Source organism: Stegostoma tigrinum, chromosome 15 (assembly GCF_030684315.1).
Source record: "Stegostoma tigrinum isolate sSteTig4 chromosome 15, sSteTig4.hap1, whole genome shotgun sequence".
Taxonomy (NCBI): Eukaryota; Metazoa; Chordata; class Chondrichthyes; order Orectolobiformes; family Stegostomatidae; genus Stegostoma; species Stegostoma tigrinum.
In genome coordinates, this window is record NC_081368.1 from 68,360,423 (window position 1) to 68,381,774 (window position 21,352).

Genomic DNA, 21,352 nt, shown 5'->3' on the forward strand with positions numbered 1-21,352 from the left:
CCGGTCTCTTCAAGTTCCTCATTGTTTGCACTGGATTGGAAGAACTGACCATGGCCCTTTACTCGGGCTGTAGTGAGACAGAGTCCCTACCCTGACCCTGCTAAAGCCTCTGAAATGCTAGTGGACAATGAACTTGACTGACTATGCCCTGACCGATGGCAGTCCGCTTCTTGATTGTTTTCCATTGGCTTTGAGACTTAACTTTTGGGTTGAAGCATGTGCAGTCCATTAGCCATGTAAACTATCAATTTGTCTTCTATGTGTGAGATTGACAATCTGCCAGACTTTGTGTCTGTGCTAAACACTAAGGCCAGACAAAAATACCGTCAGCCCTTAGAGTGCCGCTGAAGATATGGCAAGGCATGGATGCTGTGAGCATTCAAGTAGGCAAAAGGTGAGTGAGTGCAAAGAGGGTGAGTCAGGAGCCTGGAGTTAAAGCCTGATCTACTTCATGAACTAGGTGCAGAAATGTCTTAAAGCAGCACTGCAGTAAGAGCTGCCAGGGCTACAAACTGCAGTATTGGACTGCAGACGGAAGTGCAAGTGAAGTGTCCTAATAATGCATTGATGCTGATGGGTGTCCGAAGCTAATATCCTTGAACATGGACTGTGTGCAGTTGCTGTCCATGGTGCATACTCTGAGATGTTAGTGCTGGCATCCAAGGTGGAGTTCTGGAGTAATGAGCAGCAAACTCGAATTGCCAGGAGCCTGCTCTCAATTTCATGTTAGAAATTCTGGGGTCTAGTACAAATTCGAAATGAGATGGAGTGGGTCACTCCATTTGAATGTAGTGAGATTAAGTAATACTGAGCTGGTGATGAATGTTAATCCATCCACAAATATCTCAAGCCAAGGAGTAGTGATAATCTTGTTTCAATGTTTAGCATTTGTTTGGAAAACAGAACTTTTCAGTCTCAACATTGAGAAAGTCACAAAAGCCCATTCACGAAGACAGGAGGTCAGGAAGAATAAATCACCGATCATCCTTTTTCACTGTTTCATAGCAAACAAAATGAAGTTTGGGAAAGGAAAAGGTGAAATATTCTGCATGAGCATTAATTTAAAAAAAGTTTATTCTAAAAATCTGTGTGATATTATAAAAATCATGCTGGAAGAATTCCACCAACATTAAAATTAGTTTTTCAGGGCCAAGGTCGTTATTCATGAGAAACTATGAACTTAATACGCTGTTGCAAATACAGTTACAAGGCATAACTTTTGCAACTATTTTAATGATGAGGTAAATAGTGTTGATATGGAAGTTTGCATCTATTCATATGGAGCCTTCAATGAAGTACACATTGAAAGAACAGGAATAATTGACAGCAACCTCTGGGCTTCAGTGTTTAAATATACAAATTTAAAACCCTTTATTTAGAAGAAAGGTGGACAAATAAATTAGGTGCATGTACAGGAGTCAAAACCTTACCACTTCAAGTGATCAACTGCAAAACTACAGAGGGAAATTAACAATCAACAAGCAAAAGAGTTGTTGGTATTACTTGTAAAAGTATCCCTGAATGGCTTGCAGTATTCTTGTAGAAAATCGTTTAGTCCCTGGAAAGAAACCAGGTAAAACAATGACAGAATTCAACTTGTGCCCCAAAACAAGCACAAATCTGATGGAACTGCCACACTATGGTCAGATGCCCTGAGCCGTTTTGGCATTTGGTCTTCCCCTGAAGAGTTGTAATGAACCACGGGTACAATATGGGCCCCCATGCTGCACTGCACAAGTTGAGAGGAGCCAAGGTAATCAGCTGGCACTACTAGGATAGGAGATGAAATCAGTTACATGGAATAGGGAGAACACTTCTGACTCTTCCAGTCCTAGATAATCCTGTCCTTTACAAAAGAAAATTCCAGACCCTTTCCTAAAATTTCCATCGAGGATCTGTAGTTAGGCCACTAGCTGCCAAGGAAAGCAATGTGCCCATTTATACTTGAAAATTTCCTTCCCTATCCCTAAAACCTTCTTATTTCTCTTTGTTCCCGAAAGAAATAAATGAAGTCTTGGATTTGTGGAATCTCTCTATAGGCTGCTGTTGTCTTCTGTATTGCTCCCCTCGGTGTTGTTCCAAGAATGGACCCCAGTCAGGAGCTGGTCTGAAAACTGCAATGGCTTTCTGTGGAAACAAGATTGAAATTATTAACATTTTTTTTGCAGCGTGTCAATCACATGAATGCATTGTAGTACTATTCACTTGCTGTTCTGTTACTATGACCCAACCCATTCACACTGTATTCAAATCAGTGTGAAGCTGGATGAACACAGCAGGCCAAGCAACATCTCAGGAGCACAAAAGCTGACGTTTCGGGCCTAGACCCTTCATCACATCTGATGAAGGGTCTAGGCCCGAAACATCAGCTTTTGTGCTCCTGAGATGCTGCTTGGCCTGCTGTGTTCATCCAGCCTCACACTTTGTCACACTGTATTCAAATTACTGCTTCTTATTTTTCCCGAAAAGCAATAACAGCTTTCATCAAATCACATGCAGTGTTTCTTTTTCCCACAAAGTTATATCCTTCCTAATCCCAACATAACAGCATGCTAACCCACTTAACATTGCACTTGCATGCACGTGCAGAGAGGCAAAAATAGAACTGTATAAAAAATGTGTTAGGCCAAAGTTAGAGTGTTATGTACAATTCCAGAAGTAGGATGCAATCAAGAACAGTGAATTTTATATATGAAAAGAGACTGGATGAGCTAAGGATGTTTCCTTTGGATAGAAGAAGCCAATCGAGCATTTAACTGATTTACATAAAATGAATTGAGGCGTGGATAATATCCACTTCCCTTCATAAAGGTGCCAATAACCAGAAGACAAAGTAATTGGAAGGATTTGAGAAGAATTGAGGAACAAATTTCTTCACATAATCTGTGGTGGAATTTTGTTTTGAGCTGCCTGGAAAGGGCACGAAAGACAGAAATGCCCTTTGCAGTTAACAAAAGGGTAATGTAATTTCCAAGGCTATGGACAAAATGCCGAGACATGGGGTTGCATTGAGGGGTCAAAATGGATAAAATGGGGTAACTATGCTTCCATTCTACTTTATCCAACACCCCATCATCTCCGAGCCAACACTGTAGTATCAATCTCCATCTTAAAAATGCATTAATTTCTTTCATCTCAAAACAGCTAGCTTTCTTCCAAACATTGAAGCATTCCATTACAATATGCAAAGCAGCATCCTACTGCAACTCAGCAACATATCAACTTGCTCCAGCTCCACAACACAGCATCCTGCTCCAGCTCCACAATGCAGTGACCTGCTGCAACTTAGCATCAATCTGCTCCAGCTCAGCAATGTAGCGCCCTACTGCCACTCAGCAACCCAGCACCCTGCTCTCGCTCCACAATGCATCAACCTGCTCCAGCTCAGCAATGCATCAACCTTCTCTGGTTCATCTATATAACAAGCTGCTGTAGTTCAGTAATGCAGAATCCTGTTCCATCTTTGACATGTAGCCACCATCTCCAATACAGCAATGGAGCTTCCTTCTCCAGCACCAAGCTGCAGTTTCTCTATTCATCCCAACATTACGTCAGCTTTCCGCTCTTAAATGTGCAACAACTGCCTCCATGCCAGCACAGTAACATCATTCTCTATCCAAATGCAGTTTTATCTTTTTCCATCCTGACTCTGGAGCACGCCTGCTGAGTTCAACAGCAGTCCATTCCAGTACTATAGCTCCTTCCTGCTGTGATACTGGTGCAAGTTTATCAGAAAATGGACTGGAACACCTTATTCCTACAGTGTGTATCCTGATCCCAACTGAAATAAGTCCTTCTTCATTCATCTGCTAGGATAGCCGCATCCACCTTCATATTTTGTTATGGTGAAGGCACCATTTAAATGCAACTTGTCATTGTAACAGCTTGCAGCATGATCATGTGATTCAGTTGTATTTTTCTCATATTTCTTAACTTATCCTTGAATTTTCATCATCTATATCATAATTGTTTTGGCATGTTTTTATATACTAGTTCCAATCATTAAAAACTGTACTACAACTAATCAAAAAGAAAGCAAGCCAATCACTAAGCTTCATCTCTAGTCATACAGAATTGAAACATGAATGACTAAACAGTCCTTAACGTTCAGTACACAGTTCAGGCCAACTTAATATAAAAGGACATAGAGAGGGTGTAGAGAAGATTTACAAGGATGATACCAGAATTTAGGAGTATACACATCAAGAAAGAATTGACAGGCAGGGTTCCTTATCCCTTGCTGAAAGAATGGAGAAATGTTGGCCACGGGCCACTCGCACATGAAGCTAGTATCTATAAACTGAATTTACCAGAGCCCTAGCTGCTGGTTTGAGCCAGTTTGTGCTTGTTCACCTCTGAGGATGACATTTGGGGAAATCACTATTTGGTGGAAGGGTAATGAGGTAATCCTAAAGGTGTCCTTGGAGTGGGCCTATAGTGGAAAGACACCAGCTTGTTCGATGTGCCATGAACAAACAGGAACAAGACAGCACAGTTTGGGGATAAGGAAAAGATAAAAATAGAGGAACACAGCAGGCCAGGCAGCATCAGAGAAGCAGGAAAGTTGACGAGTCAGGTCTGAAGAAGGGTCCCGATCCTAAATGTCAACTTTCCTGCTCCTCTGATGTTACCTGGCCTGTTGTGTTCCTCCAGCTCCATACTGCATTGTCTCTGACTCCAGCATCGGCAGTTCTTGTTACCTCCAAGATAAAGATGAAGGATTTTTGTGTGCCATCAGCGAAAACACTCGGCAGCAATCTTCGCAAAATCATGGGCCCCATGTGGAGAGGACTCCACGACCTGGGAGAAAACACTTGGCCAACATGATCTTCTATTCTTGGGTATTAGCCTTTAAATTTTTTGACTGTTCCAGGTACGACATTGAAAAACAATGGACGTGCACTTGTATTTTAGCCTTTTATGAATTGCATGGCTACTGTTGATCTTTCCTTGACCAAATGGCATGAACTGTATGTCTGTTTTAACTAAACTAATAAAGTTAGTGATTATTTGAAACAGATTAGAATCTTTTCCTCTTTGTGCCAAGCCAATGACTGTTGTCAAGGAAGGTAGCCGGGCAACAGCGGTAACCTGAGAGATCTTTACAACAGTGAAAGGTTTGGATAGAGTGGATACAGAGCAATTGTGAACAGCAGAACCAGATTCCACCATGACCAGACAGTCACCAAGAATGTAATCAGGGATTCATCAGAATTGTCTTCGCCCAGAGAGTGATGAGAATGTGAAAATCTATACCATACAGAATGAATAATGAAGTGAACTATGCAGCTGCATTTAAGGGAGAGCTAGTCAACATGTAAAGGAACAGAATATAGATAGCTACAAAGTCAGATTTATATAAAATGGGATGAAGCTCGAGGAGAGCGTAAAAAAAGGACTAATTACAACAAATGACCTGCTTCTGCTCTGTATAACCTTCATAATCCCAACACACCAGCATCCCAGAACACCAATTGTCCCCATCTCTAAAAAGTAACATCTTTCCCCTTCCCCACATTGATCAAATTCCGAACAACTGACCATCATGCAACAGCCAGCACTATTGTGATGCTCTCGATTTAAAGACTCCAGCATCCATTTTTATCTAAACACTGCAGCATCCCCTTCCTTCCAACAGAGTTGTGCAATTCCTTGCCATAATGGCTCATCAATGTGTTATACTATCAAATATTGCATCCTTCACTTTGTAACTTCTTTCTTTCATGAGATATGGGTGTTACTAGTAAGGCCAGCATTTGTTCCCCACCCCTCAACACTCCTTGAACTGAGTTGCTTGCAAGACTATTTCAGAGGGCAGTTAAAGTGAGATGTCGAGTCACATGTCAGTCAGACTAGGTAAGGCTAACAGACTGCCTTCTTTAAAGGACATATGGGTTTTTACAACTATCATTTCACAGTGATGTGTGCAGCACAGTGGCTCAGTGACAGCACCAGGGAACTGGATTCAATTCCACCTTCAGTGTAAGTTTGCATATTCTCCCCTGTCTTTGTGGGTTTCCTTCCATAGTCCAAACATGTGCAGATCGGTGGATTGGCTATGTCAAATTGCCTATCATATGCAGGGATGTGCAGGCTAGACACTATGACAACGGTTGGATGGATACTGTGTAACAATCATCAAACAAGGATGTTTCCTCCCAGTGGGGGATCACTTCAGTGGTCAAGGTCACTCGACCTCAGACCTTTGGGTAAGTGTTCTCCAAGGTAGCCTTCGGGATACACAACAACGCAGCGTCACCGAGCAGAGGCTGATAGCCAAGTTCGGTACCAATGAGGATGGCCTCAACTGGGATCTTGGATTCACATCGCACTACAGGTGACCCCACCACACTATAAACTCTCTCACACACACATATACACACACTCTCTCATACAAACACACTTGCATAGACCCTCTCAGTCTTGTGCTCTTTCTAACACACACACACACACACACACACACACACACACACTTGTGCTCTTTCTCTCTCTCACAAACACAGGTGCATGCGCACACACGCACTCTCTCACATGCACACACGTGCGCTGCTTCTCACACACACACACATGCACTCACAAATACACGTGCACTCTCTCTCACACACACGCGCACACACACTTTCACACACACACACATATGCTTTCTCCCAAACACACATGCACATACTCTTTCACTCACACACATGCACACACACATGCACACACACTCGCTCAACACATGCACACATGCTCTCTCTCTCTCCCTCACATGCACATGCACATATATATATATATATATATAAGTCTGTGAGTTGAACTTGCATTTGCAGACCTGTAATTGCAGATACGTTCTATTTTGTCCAAAAAGCACCCAATTTGTCGACGGTCATTGTGTATTTTTATAAATTCATCCTTTGGAAATAAAACCAATCTGACTCCAAGTTGTTACACAGCCAGATTCTAAACAAGGCCACACACTTAAAATGCACTATCCAACTTGAGATGTCAACCCTAGTATGCTAATAAAACCACTAGTTATCTCAGGGCAGTGACTTGAAAGAAATTCTGATACTTGCATATTAACAATTTCTGATTGATCAGAGATTTAACAACTACCTTAGGTTTGTTCAACATAGCATCAGTTCATTGACCCTTTGATCTTTTGCTTATAAATTCTGTGTCCATGTTTGTAGATTCAGGAATTAGCCCACTTCAATGCATATAACAGAGGAGTGAAAATACAGACCTTTTTTTGAAATACAAACATTGAAACGACTTTATACCTTTATAAATCATGCTCACCCGCAGCAATGCGGCAGCCCTCCTTATCCCATCATTGCAGCATTTCTCTGTGTTCACATTGCAAAAACCTTTTCCATCCGAATGTGCCTGGCTAATTCTCACTGTGGGAATCTTTAGCCTGTGAATAATTGCACTGTGGAAAATTCTCACGGGTTCAGTGCATGACGATGCTACTGGGTGTGATGGGAACATACGGTGCATCATTTATAAATGACAGATGAGCTGTTGGGGCAGGGATTGAGAAGGAAGTTACCACATTGAGATTGAGAAGGATGCTTGATATTTGCATTGCCAGGATGGAGAGAGCTTCTGCACCATTCTAAATGGCAAAAGATGTTGCTGAGCTAGTATGTAGGAGAACTCTACTGCGTGACGTTGGATACGAAAACTGCAGCATTCTGGTTCACAGATGACAAAGTGGCATCCTTGAACACTGGGCCCCTTCCTTTTCAAATCCCTCTAGTGTCCTGCTAAATACAATCACTGCAGCATATATATCCACAATTTTCTACTGGTGACAAAAACTGCAGAATTCTTTTAGAACCAACCATTGCAGTATCATTATACACCTTAGAAATCATTCACATCTCACCCATAGTTCTGAGATAATGGGAACTGCAGATGCTGGAGAATTCCAAGATAATAAAATGTGAGGCTGGATGAACACAGCAGGCCAAGCAGCATCTCAGGAGCACAAAAGCTGACGTTTCGGGCCTGGACCCTTCATCAGAGAGGGGGATGGGGAGAGGGAACTGGAATAAATAGGGACAAGAGAGTTGCAATGGGAGAGAGATTCCCTGAGGTTGGTCCGGAGGGAGGAGGGTAACTTCTTCAGGTTAGGCATCCCTGGAAGAGGCTTCGCAGTGAGGTTAAAATAGTATCAGAGATAATGGGAACTGCAGATGCTGGAGAATTCCAAGATAATAAAATGTGAGGCTGGATGAACACAGCAGGCCAAGCAGCATCTCAGGGGCACAAAAGCTGACGTTTCGGGCCTGGACCCTTCATCAGAGAGGGGGATTGGAGAGGGAACTGGAATAATTCCTTCTCCCCATCCGCCTCTCTGATGAAGGGTCCAGGCCCGAAACGTCAGCTTTTGTGCTCCTGAGATGCTGCTTGGCCTGCTGTGTTCATCCAGCCTCACATTTTATTATCTTGGAATTCTCCAGCATCTGCAGTTCCCATTATCTCTGATACTATTTTAACCTCACTGCGAAGCCTCTTCCAGGGATGCCTAACCTGAAGAAGTTACCCTCCTCCCTCCGGACCAACCTCAGGGAATCTCTCTCCCATTGCAACGCTCTTGTCCCTATTTATTCCAGTTCCCTCTCCCCATCCCCCTCTCTGATGAAGGGTCCAGGCCCGAAACGTCAGCTTTTGTGCTCCTGAGATGCTGCTTGGCCTGCTGTGTTCATCCAGCCTCACATTTTATTATCACCCATAGTTCTCTTGTCTTACCAACATAGGTATTTACCAAACAAGAAAACATCCTGTTGTCTACTAACTTCACACTCTCCCTCAGTGTGTCCATGCCTGTTAGCATTCCCATCTCGATCTGCAGCAGACTGACTCAATTAAATACTGCTGTATATTTTCTACGATGGTAATGTGGTACAACAGTGGTACATCCTCCTCCATCCCAGTACAATAGCAATGATCTTGATTTCAAAAAAGCAAACACACTTACTAAGTAACTTGCTTCAGTCAAACATTGTTGCACATAACACTGTTCGAAATACGAACTTAACGAATTAGGCCAATCAGCCCCTTGAGCCTGGTCTTCCCTCACCCCACAACTTCTTTCTCCATGTAAACAGATTCCATCCCCATTCCAACACTGCAGAAACCTATCCATTGCAACAAAGCAGCATTATTTCACATCTCAATACAGCAGCGTCTTCCAGCATCCCAACACAACCATACCATCTCAAGCCTCAGAGTGCAGCCTCTTCATCAAGCCCAACGGAGTAGCTTCATTCTCAATCCCAACATGTTAGCTTTCATCTTTGTCTAAATCTGCATTAACAAAAACCAATGAACAAGACATCAATGTGCGGAAGCCAACCCTCAAAGAGGCAATTAATCCAGTTCACCTTGAAACATTTAAATGTAAATCAGTAAGTTTACTTTCAGAGTATAATATTTTGAGCATAACATTTTAATCATCAATAACAGCAAACATGATGAGTGATGCTTGTAAGTGATTTAAGAACAAGGTTCCCAAAGATCTTCTCCAGTGGGTTTTTTCTCATTTATTTAGCCCATTGTGGACTAATGGAAAGAACAGATCATCAACATTAGTCAACAGTTCCATGGTAAATTGCATTCCATGATGACCAGGATTGTAGACAGTGAACTAGATGGATCTTGGTGAGCTTTGTTAACAAACCTTTAAGTTGCGATGTAGACTTAAAGTTCATTACAAAACGCAAACATGCATAAAAGTAACTCTCCTTGTTTCTTTGCTCCACAGTTTCTCCCTGTCGCTCTGCTCCAGAATAACTTACTGCCTCTTTTTCCACAATTCCAAAAATCACAACCTACTCCTGTGCTCCAGTATCTCTCCCTGACCCTCAACTCCAGAATCTGTCTGCTATCTCTCTCTGAATGTCGGCACCAGAAACTTTCCCTGTCACTTTATAACAGAATCTGGCTTTAACCCTCCAATCCTGGCTCTTGCCTTTTCCCTGTGTTCCAGAATTTGATCCAAGATCTTTCTCAGGCCCTCTGCTCCAGAATCTTTCTCTGTGTCTATGACCAAGAACAACTTCCCATCACTCAGCTCAAGAACCTTTCTATCACTCTTCTGCAGGCTCATCGTATGTCCCCCTATCCCAGGCTGTCTTCTTGGCCCTCTTTCACCACATTCCTGTGTTCCAGACTTTTTCTGAATCTCTCTACTGCAGAACCTCTCCTCCTGTGCACTGTCTCCTGTAATGACACAGAAATTGCTTCTCTTGAAAATTAAATGGAAAATGGTGAAGCAAAGCTTAGGACAGTGATAACCTGACTACCATTTCCAAGCACAAAAACAAAGTTGCTGGAAAAGCTCAGCAGGTCCGGCAGCATCTGCGAAGAAAAAAAATCAGAAGATAACATTTCAGGTCTAGTAAGCCTTCCTCAGAACATTATGTGAAAAAAAAACATCAGAGTTAACTTTTCGGGTCCGGTAGCTCTTCCTCGGAATGTTCTGAGTATGGGTCACCGGGCCCGAAACGTTAACTCTGATGTTTTTTCACAGATGCTGCTAGACCTGCTGAGATTTTTCAGCAGCTTTGTTTTTGTTCCTGATTTACAGCAGCTTGTAGTTCTTTCGGTTTTTATTATTTCCAGGCAGCCTTTGTAACTTTGCGCCTCCTTTAACCTAAAGAAGAGGTTACTTCTGTGTTTTGAATCACATCCAGTGTTACTACCCTAAAATAGCTCACATTATGTTTAGTTTAAATACAGACATCACTATAAGCTCTATGTTTTTCTTCTCTTACCTGGCACAGGCTGTCACCTTCAGCATAAACAATGACAACCAGTGCAATAACAGGGACCCAAAGGAAACAAAATGTTAACATAAGCCAGCCAAGTGTTATTGCCCAAGAAGGATACGCCACAAGTCCATATTCTGGTGGTCTAAATATTATTATAGACCAGATTAGCATTAGCTAAAAAAACAGAAAAAGATGTTAAATGAGCCAAAAACATGCCACTTGATCAATGGTAGTTTAAGGCACTAAAAGATGCAACATCCACTCACAGTCAGCAGAATAGGTGTAACAACAATCCAACAGACTCTCCACCACAGCCAGAACAGCCAACTCCTTTCCCCAATCATCATCTCAATGTCCTTAATGAATCTGTTTATCCCTGTGAACAACAAGAAAACAGAGAGACACCATGACTCACGTTTTCCAGTCTTCTGGGCAGCCTATTTCTGAATTTGAAGTTCATCCTGTTTTGGGTGCTACTGTTGAACAGTCAACTTCCAATTATCAGTATTTTGGGCATGGCTGGTAAATAAATCCCAATACCAATTTACTTCCTTCTGCTAATCTACGTACTTCAGGGATTCTAAGCACTTTAACCTTCGCTTACCATAAATCCAGCTTAAGCCGATGAGTTCCAGTATTGCAATCAAAATTAGGCCCCATCCAGAACAGAAGTGATCGATTAAAGTTATCCAGTAAATCCCAGACTAAAAAATACATTGAGAAAACGGATAAAGGAGATGGTCCTTTTCAGAATGTCAAATACTGAACAAACCGCGTTTTACTGAAAACATAGATAACCACACATCCCATTCTCTTAGAGACAGTCACTAAAGTACAATACAGTATAACCTTTGTTAAAGTACAGTTGTAATAGAATTTATGGCTACTCAGCAATGCTGAGGGTTTATTTATTTGGCTCAGACAGTATTTCCTATTGTCTCTCTATAGCGTCTCTTCTCCCAATCCCCATTGCCAATCCAGTCAGCCTGAAACAATTTCACAAACCAGCAGTGATGAACCTTGTTATTTCCCACATCCTAGCACACCCAATCACAGAATCAATTTCTAGACATCCATAAACATTTTTACGAAGGCTGTAATCAATTCTTTCTTAATTCAAGGATATTTAGTAGCAGTGGTTAAACCTATTTTGCTTCTCAGAGCCACTTGTATTTTTGGACTGATTTTCACTGCACTGAAATAAGTAGGTAAGATTACAGGAAGTTCTTGCTTAATGTTAATTGGTTATATGAAACCACAATGGTAAGTGGAAGAACATATTGCAAAACAGTCTGTCTGAGGCTCATAATCCTGTCCTGCTCCCCTCCTTACTCGAGACCTGCATCCCAGATCTGGCAAACTCAATATGGGAGCTAGACCAAAACATCCTGACATGCAATGATATTAATGAAAAACAGCTGCAATGCAGTACAAATGCAGGGCTCTAACTGCAGGGTGTTGTTAATGCAAAATAATGTTGCATGTCATGACATTAAGTGAGGACTTCCTGTATTATAAAACTCTTAAAAATTGCTTGTAATTTTTATATTACCTCACAACTGCTGAAAGCAAGTCTGACTCATGGCTACAGAACATAGAACATAGAACAGTATAGCACAGAACAGGCCCTTCAGCCCATGATGTTGTGCCAACCATTTATCCTCATGTATGCACCCTCAAATTTCTGTGACCATATACATGTCCAGTAGTCTCTTAAATGACCCCAATGACCTTGCTTCCACAACTGCTGCTGGCAATGCATTCCATGCTCTCACAACTCTCTGTGTAAAGAACCCGCCTCTGACATCCCCTCTATACTTTCCTCCAACCAGCTTAAAACTATGACCCCTCGTGTTAGCCATTTCTGCCCTGGGAAATAGTCTCTGGCTATCAACTCTATCTATGCCTCTCATTATCTTGTATACCTCAATTAGGTCCCCTCTCCTCCTCCTTTTCTCCAATGAAAAATGTTCGAGCTCAGTCAACCTCTCTTCATAAGATAAGCCCTCCAGTCTAAGCAGCATCCTGGTAAACCTCCTCTGAACCCTCTCCAAAGCATCCACATCTTTCCTATAATAGGGCGACCAGAACTGGACGCAGTATTCCAAGTGCGGTCTAACCAAAGTTTTATAGAGCTGCAACAAGATCTCACGACTCTTAAACTCAATCCCCCTGTTAATGAAAGCCAAACCACCATATGCTTTCTTAACAACCCTGTCTACTTGGGTGGTCATTTTAAGGGATCTATGTATCTGCACACCAAGATCCCTCTGTTCCTCCACACTGCCAAGAATCCTATCCTTAATCCTGTACTCAGCATTCAAATTCGACCTTCCAAAATGCATCACCTCGCATTTATCCAGGTTGAACTCCATGTGCCACCTCTCAGCCCATCTCTGCATCCTGTCAATGTCCCGCTGCAGCCTACAACAGCCCTCTATACTGTCAACTACACCTCCAACCTTTGTGTCGTCTGCAAACTTGCTGACCCATCCTTCAATCGCCTCATCCAAGTCACTAATAAAAATTACAAACAGTAGAGGCCAAAGGACAGACCCCTCTGGAACACCACTCACCACTGACTTCCAGGCAGAATATTTTCCTTCTACTACCACTCGCTGCCTTCTGTTGGCCAGCCAATTCTGTATCCAGACAGCTAAGATCCCCTGTATCCCATTCCTCCTGACCTTCTGATTGAGCCTACCATGGGGAACCTTATCAAATGCCTTACTGAAGTCCATATACACCACATCCACAGCTCGACCCTCATCAACTTTTCTAGTCACATCCAGGTGGCTATGATTTACTTCCAAGATGCAGTGTACTTAAAGGACATCTTGACACTGAGCGACAGATTGGTTTTAATGCTTCACACATTTAGATATGTGCTCATTATTTCATTATTACAACAGCACGAAACCAGGGAAAAATTGATTGCGTTTGTCTAAAATGGAATATCCTGTACCACTTAAAAATATTGATGTCTGTTTAATGTGTCCTATGGTAGAGGACTTTTTAACATCCTTTATGTGATGTGTACATCACTGGCAAGGGCAGTCTTGATTGCCCATCCCAAATGACTTTAGAGAGTGTGGTGGTGAGCCACCCTCTTGCAATGTTGCAGTCATGAAATGCTGGTACACCCACAGTGCTGTTAGGAAGGGAGTTTCAGAAGTTTGACCAGATGGCAATAGTTCCAAGTCAGGAGGGTATGTGGCTTGGATGGGAACCCGTGGCGATGGTATGCACATGCATCTTGAGTCATTGGCCTCATAGTTGGTAGAGGTTGCAAGTTTAGAAAATTCTGCTTAAAGCAGCCATGGCATGTTGTTCAGTAGACCTTGTACACTGGGCACACTGTGGCTTGGTAGTGGAGTGACTGACTGTTCAAGCTGGTGGATTGGGTGCTGATCAAACAGGGTGCCCAACTGAAGCAGCAGCAGAGAAAGCAAAAGAGTCTCTGTTCGAGACTCTGGGAGAGGGTATTGCCACAGCACAGATAAAGGAAGAGGAAGTGGAAATGAAAGAGTTGCTGTGAGACCTGCAGAGGCTTCCAACATTATAGGAAGCAAGCTAAGTAAATAGTCAATGAGTATTTGTCTTTCTTATTATTGAAACATATATCTTCTTAACTAGGAATTGGGCAATTAAGAATTTGAATAAAGTTACTGAGGTACTACATGAATTAATAGGTTAAAAGCATAAAACAGTCGCAACTGAGGCATTAATTGAGGCCAATAGCTCAATCAGAGTAATACCCAGATTGTTAAAATGGTAATAGAGGTTTTCTTTTACATTATTGATGGGACTTCGTAATATGTGGGGCATTTTACGCATCTTAGGTGTCATGTATATTGGAAGTGTTCCCCCCGCTCCAGCTCAAGGTCAGGATTTGCAAGCTCCAGGGACAGCTGAACTCACTGAGGAGCATTACGAAGGATGAAAATTCCTTGATGGCATATTTCAGTAGGTGCTCATCCCCTGGCAGCGGAAGTTTAGGACAGCAGGTTGGAGGACATCCAAAAGATGCATGCTCCTTTTAAACCAGTACAACATTGGAACCTGTTGGGAGTGGCGATACCCTGAGTAGTGTGATTGAGAACATGATATTAATCACCAAATGGCAGCAAAGTATATAAATACATTTGTTATGGAACATTCCACAGACAGGGAGACAGATATGCATTTCTGTGGCTATGATTGAGATTCCCATGTGGTGTTTTGCCTCCATGCTTCCAGGACATAAGTCACTACCAAAGAGAAGGAGAAATTGAGCCAGATGTTGTGGTACTCATTGATTCTAATATACAGAGGCAAACATTTATGGTCAGATTCCCAGGAGCTAGGAAGAAGTTAAAAAGTAGGACATTAATGATGGTTTTGTTGGTTCCTTCCAGGGGCACATATTAGTGAAAGTACACCTAGGAAGATAGCTCGAGTCCTTGCATGTTTGGGAGCACATTGCAGGAGGAAGGACTTCAGGTTCCTCAGCATTGCAGTCAATACTGGGGAAGAAAGCATCTGTTCAAAACGAACAGTTTGCACTTGAACAGGCCTGGGATCATTGCCCTCACAGAGAGTTGCACAAGGGAGACTGGAGAGGATTTAAACTATACTGGTGATAATGGGTACCAACATAATGAAGTGGAGAAAAGTAAGCATAAAATCAGCAGAAAGCTAGAGTGCTTGGCAGTGAATGACAAGGAAATAGTTTCATATTGAATAGAAATTTTTTTAAAAATGTAATAGTGAGCTTTTAGGTAGGTTCAGTGTATGAGAGAAAGGAACAAAGCCTAATTTAAGCATTCTGTGGAACATGTATATGAATGCATGGAGTGTGTCGAAGACGACTAGGGAGTTATAGGTGCAAATTACAATTTGGAAATACCATGTGCTAATTGACAGCATGTGACAATGCTAAGGCTTTAAGAAGTTATTTTGTCCCTTTTTTAAAAGAGGTTTTAAGACAGAGGTGGAGAGCTGTCTATTTTGCAAGCCAATAAAGTTACCAGCTTGTGACGTCTTGGGTTTTTCATTGAAGTTGAAACAATTGAAGCAGCCTGGATGCGTGTGGCCAGCTCTCACAGACCAGGGTTTTTAGTCTTTTAAGCAGTCTCACTCATGCCATGTATAGTAGCAACAACACTTCCATACTTTTAAACTCTATTCCTTGAGCTATAGATGCCTTCTTAATTACTTGCTGTACCTACATGCTGGTTTTTGGTGATTCACGCATGAGGCATTCAAATCCCTATGTACAAAATCACTCTGAAGTTTACCTCCATTTCTTCTATTCGTCCAATCAAATGACTAACCATTTTAACAATCTGGGTATTAATCTGATTGAGCTATTGGCCTCAATTAATGCCTCAGTTGCTACTGCTTTGTGTTTATAACCTATTAATTCATGTAGTACCTCAGTAACTTTATTCAAATTCTTAATTAACTTTCTGTTGGAATCTTACCCTTGCTCCTCATTCTTATGTTGCCCATCTTGGACTATTTCTTCGAATGATTAATGATTCCTGAAATGTTTCCTTCCCAACTTTGATACTTTACAACAAGAAAAGTTTTGTCTTCTCAAGTATGAATTAGGAGTAAGTAGTCCAGATATTTAAATGTTAGTTGCAGGGTGGGTTGGGGCAGTCATTAGTGTGAATCAGGCTCAACATCCTAGGATACTCTATGGCGGCAACTAGACATGTGAACTTCGGGTGCAGAGGTGGGCTGTGTGAAAGATTGAACTCGGTGCTATAAAACATGTAAAAAAGTGAATGAATCATAAAAACCCTCACCCCCTCACAACTCCACATTCTCCCCATGGACCATCCATGTTAACGTATGCGTCAACACAAATTCCATGGCTCTTATACACTTCATACCAAACCTATGCCCCTCTACCTGTCTTTTGACCCTATGCCGCATGCCAAGTTAACACTAACCCATGCCCCATGAACAATCCCTTGACTTAACCTCCCATTATAATTCTCTCAGTATCCCTCATTAACAGACTTCATTTGCCGTAGTAAAATTAAATAAAACAATATTTTAACTGTCTGCGGCAGCTTAAAAATCTCACTGATAAAATCCATTCATTTTATTTAAATTCATTCAAGTGTTTAAAGTCTTTAAAGAACTTTTTGTTCTGAAAGTCTGCATCAAAGACTTTATTACCACTTGGATTTGTCCATAAAACTGACAGGCACCCCACTGTAATAATGATAGGTGATGAAATCAGTAGTGCAACGCAAATCTTACAAGGATACATCCTGGGCTTGGGTCAGCAGATTGCATTTGCGGGCAGTTTTTTTTTCAAACTAGGCGTGTGCTTTAATGCAAGGGGCAGGAGATATAAAAGCTTGGTAGTTCCACAGAGTTTAATGCATTTTTTTGTACAATCATGTTTACTCTGATGTGTGCCAAAGGATATCTTGCCTATACAAAAGGTGGCTCTGAATCTATCTGAAGTATACCCTCTCTCTTCAAACAGTTCTGACAGACTTTAACTTTTGGTCCAAAAATATGGTTCCAGTTTTGGACATCATCTTAATGAAAATTGGATCTGCTTATAAAGCAGTGGAAAAGTATAGCCATCTGTATGAACTGCAGATAATGGAAACTACAATCCATCCCTGTCCCTCGTAGTGAAAACGGTCAGTGCTGTATTTGGGTGTGGCATTTCTAGAAATCAGGCTCCAGTGCCATTTTTACTGAAGCAGGAAGGCTTACCCACAAAAATTCAAGCCAAAATTTCCGTTGCCTTTGTCCTGTGACGGCAGGGTTTTTTTTTACCATTAAGCTGCATCAATGGTTTACACAAAATTAAATACATTTAAAAGCAATACTTCAATGCAAAGCAAAACAAAATGCAGCACAAGTTGGAAATCTGAAATTAAAAGCAGGAAACTTGGACCTACTCAGCAGATCAAGCATCCTCTGTAGGGAGAGAGGCAGAGTTAGTTTTTCAGGTCAATGATATTTCAACAGAAACTATTAATGCGTTATGTTAACAGCCAGAATATAGTGCAATCCTTCCTTCAGTGCATAGCTACTAGAATCTACAAAAGAAATGCTATATGGCATTTTTAAAGGACTTTGTACCTCTGTTACGAGCAAAATTCCAAATAAAAGTGAGATCAAACACACGGCAACTGTCACATAAAAACGTTTGTTTCGCAGTAAACTGGGAAACTCATCCTGAAGACTTGTTATAATTGTTTCTGGTGAAAGAAAATGGAGTGACATCAATCAATAATTAGCGCACAGGAAAACAGATGAGATCATCTCCTTCACTTTTTCTCCATGCATATCCTTTCACTTCTGGGCTTTACAACAAATCAAACTTACACTGACCAGGCTCGGCGTGAGATATTGCTTTTCCTGTGCCTACACTGGCCAGGATCAGTGATCTGGCAGTTGGAATTCTGAACGGTGTGGCTTCCTAGCAAGATAGCTGCTCATCCATAGTAGCCCATCTTTACTAGGAGCAAGGCATGTAACATTCAGTGAAAAATATGGGCAGTACTGGCAGGCATAACTCCATTTAACAAAGGGAGAGTCAGGGAGCCATTAATGCATAGGATCATGTACTTTATAAGAACTTCTCCCAAACTCGCCTTCTAGAATCGTAAAATCCCTACAGTGTGGAAGCTGACAATTCAGCCCATTGAGTCCACACCCAGACTCAGCCCATTATCCTATTGCTGTAACTTTACATTTTCTCAAGGCTCATCCGCCTAGCCAGCACATCCCTGAACACCTTGAGACAATTTAGCATTGCCGATCCATTTAACCTGCACACTTTTGGACTGTGGAAGGAAACAGCAAACACCACACAGACGGTTGCCAAAGGCCAGAATTCAACCCGGGTCCCTAGAATTGTGAGGCAGCAGTGCTAACAACTGAGCCACTGTGCTACTGTGCTATCCACTCAGTCAATTTAAATTAGTTCTTTTCTCTTGGGAAGCATTTCATCGCAATTTAAGCTTGCTCGGTTCATAAAGCTAAACTTGGCAATATGGTTTTTGTATTAAATTGTCAGGGAGATGGTGGGTGCCTTGTCATCAAATGGAACATGCATCTATCTGTACTCCTGCCTGCCTTCAGACACATGTGTCTAAAATGATTGCTTAGAGAACAAGGTAACGTTGAGGAGGTTGAAAATTGAATATCAATTGTGCAGTGGTGGACAAAGAGTTGGAGTTGACAAGGTGAACTTATTTTGAATTGAATACAAGGTGAAAGGGAAATGGGTGGGACAAGCCAAAGAGGTATATAAAGAGAAATATAACTATTTGAAGTTAACTTACTGCAATAACCCACATAGGTCAGTAATAATGGGATCAGTTAGCAATTACGTGTGGGATAGCAGCCTTGTAATTTCTTAAACAACCTGGCACTTACAAACAAGCGAGGATGAAGGTTAGAGTCTGAACCAGGATAAATCCAACGTCTAGGGTAGCAATGTATCTCACATTCTCAACCACCTTTAATAAGGTAAACCTCTGAACTTTTCAGCCAAAAATTGACATAGGGCTGATTGCAGATATTTGGACAGTAGACAGTAGGACAGTCGACAAAGGCAAAAAAAACCATAATGGGAGTTATGTACAGACCTCCTAACAGTGATCAGGACCAGGGGTGCAAGATGCACTGGGAAATAGATAGGGCATGTCAGAAAGGCAAGGTCACGGTGATCTTGGGGGACTTCAATATGCAGGTGGACTGGGTGAATAATGTTGCCGGTGGATCCAAAGAAAGGGAATTCATGGAATGCTTACAGGATGGCTTTTTGGAACAGCTTGTGATGGAGCCTACAAGGGAGCAGGCTATTCTGGACTTAGTGCTATGTAATGAGCCAGACTTTATATAAGATCTTAAAGTAAGGGAACACTTAGGAGGTAGTGATCATATTATGGCAGAGTTCAGTCTGCAGTTTGAAAGAGAGAAGGCAAAATCGGATGTAATGATGTTACAGCTAAATAAAGGTAATTACAGGGGCATGAGAGAGGAATTGACGAAAATCAACTGGAAGCAGAGCCTAGCAGGGAAGACAGTAGAGCAACAATGGCAGGAGGTTCTCTGTGTAATTGAGGACACAGTGCAGATTTTAATCCAAAGGACAAGAAAGGTTATCCAGGGGAAGGTGGGGGGGCGTGGAATTAGATAGCCATGGCTGACAAAGGAAATCAGGAAATGTATCAAATGTATCAAAGAAAAAGAGACAGCTTGTAAAGAGGCCAAGTGCACTGGGAAATTAGAAGATTGGGAAGGCTACAAAAACAAACAGAGGATAACAAAGAGAGAAATAAGGAAGGAGAGGATCAAATATGAAGGTAGGCTAGCTAGTAATACTAGCCTAACCTCGGTTGTTGGTAAAATTCTAGAATCCATTGTTAAGGATGAGATTTCTCAATTCTTTGAAGTGCAGGGTCGGATTAGAACAAGTCAGCATGGATTTAGTAAGGGGAGATCGTGCCTGACAAACCTGTTAGAAATCTTTGAAGAGGTAACAAGTAGATTAGACCAGGGAAACCCAGTGGATGTTATCTATCTAGACTTCCAAAAGGCCTTTGAAAAGGTGCCTCACGGGAGGCTGCTGAGCAAGGTGAGGGCCCATGGTGTTCAAGGTGAGCTACTGACTTGGATTGAGGATTGGATGTCTGACAGAAGGCAGAGAGTTGGGATAAAAGGCTCTTTTCAGAATGGCAACCGGTGACAAGTGGTGTCCAGTAGGGTTCAGTGTTGGGGCCGCAGCTGTTCACTTTATATATTAATGATCTGGATGAAGGGACTGGGGGCATTCTGGCAAAGTTTGCCGATGGTACGAAGATAGGTGGACAGGCAGGTAGTACTGAGGAGGTGGGGAGGCTGCAGAAAGATTTAGACAGTTTAGGAGAGTGGACCAGGAAATGGCTGATGAAATTCAACGTGAGCAAATGCGAGGTCTTGCACTTTGGAAAAAAGAATACAGGCATGGACTATTTTCTAAACAGTGCAAAAATTCATAAAGCCGAAGTACAAAGGGATCTGGGAGTGTTGGTCCAGGATTCTCGAAAGGTTAACTTGCAGGTAGAGTCCGTACTTAAGAAAGCAAATGTAATGTTGTTGTTTTTCTCAAGAGGGTTGGAATATAAAAGCAGTAATGTGCCTCTGAGACTTTATAAAGCTCTAGTTAGGCCCCATTTAGAATACTCTGTCCAGTTTTGGGCCCCACACCTCAGGAAGGACATACTGGCGCTGGAGTGTGTCCAGCGGAGATTCACACAGATGATCCCTGGAATGGTAGGTTTAACATATGATGAAGAGCTGAGGATCCTGGGATTGTATTCATTAGAGTTTTGAAGGTTGAGGGAGATCTAATAGAAATGTATAAGATAATGCATGGTTTAGAAAGGGTGGACGCTGGGAAATTGTTTCCGTTAAGCGGGGAGACTAGGACCCGTGGGTATAGCCTTAGAATTAGAAGGGGTAGCTTTGGGAATCAGCAAATGTGTTATGTAAAGCAAGGGGAGGTGATGGCCTAGTGGTATTATTGCTGGACTGTTAATCCAGAGACCTAGGTAACATCCTGAGGACCTGGGTTCAAA

The 21,352-nt window shown here is 41.9% G+C and overlaps 1 protein-coding gene across 1 annotated transcript in view; it reads right to left on the minus strand.

Annotated features, from left to right (window-relative positions):
* Positions 1 to 1,648: 1,648 nt before the first annotated feature.
* Positions 1,649 to 21,352, minus strand: part of LOC125459005 (sodium- and chloride-dependent neutral and basic amino acid transporter B(0+)-like) — a 58,336-nt gene continuing 38,632 nt past the window's right edge. The window contains exons 9-13 of the mRNA XM_059651262.1: positions 17,865 to 17,983; positions 11,368 to 11,467; positions 11,030 to 11,139; positions 10,767 to 10,937; positions 1,649 to 2,127 (exon numbers count right to left, since the gene is read on the minus strand). Coding sequence (XP_059507245.1) covers positions 1,978 to 2,127; positions 10,767 to 10,937; positions 11,030 to 11,139; positions 11,368 to 11,467; positions 17,865 to 17,983 — 650 coding nt within the window. The 3' untranslated portion in view covers positions 1,649 to 1,977. The remainder of the gene's footprint in view (positions 2,128 to 10,766; positions 10,938 to 11,029; positions 11,140 to 11,367; positions 11,468 to 17,864; positions 17,984 to 21,352) is intronic.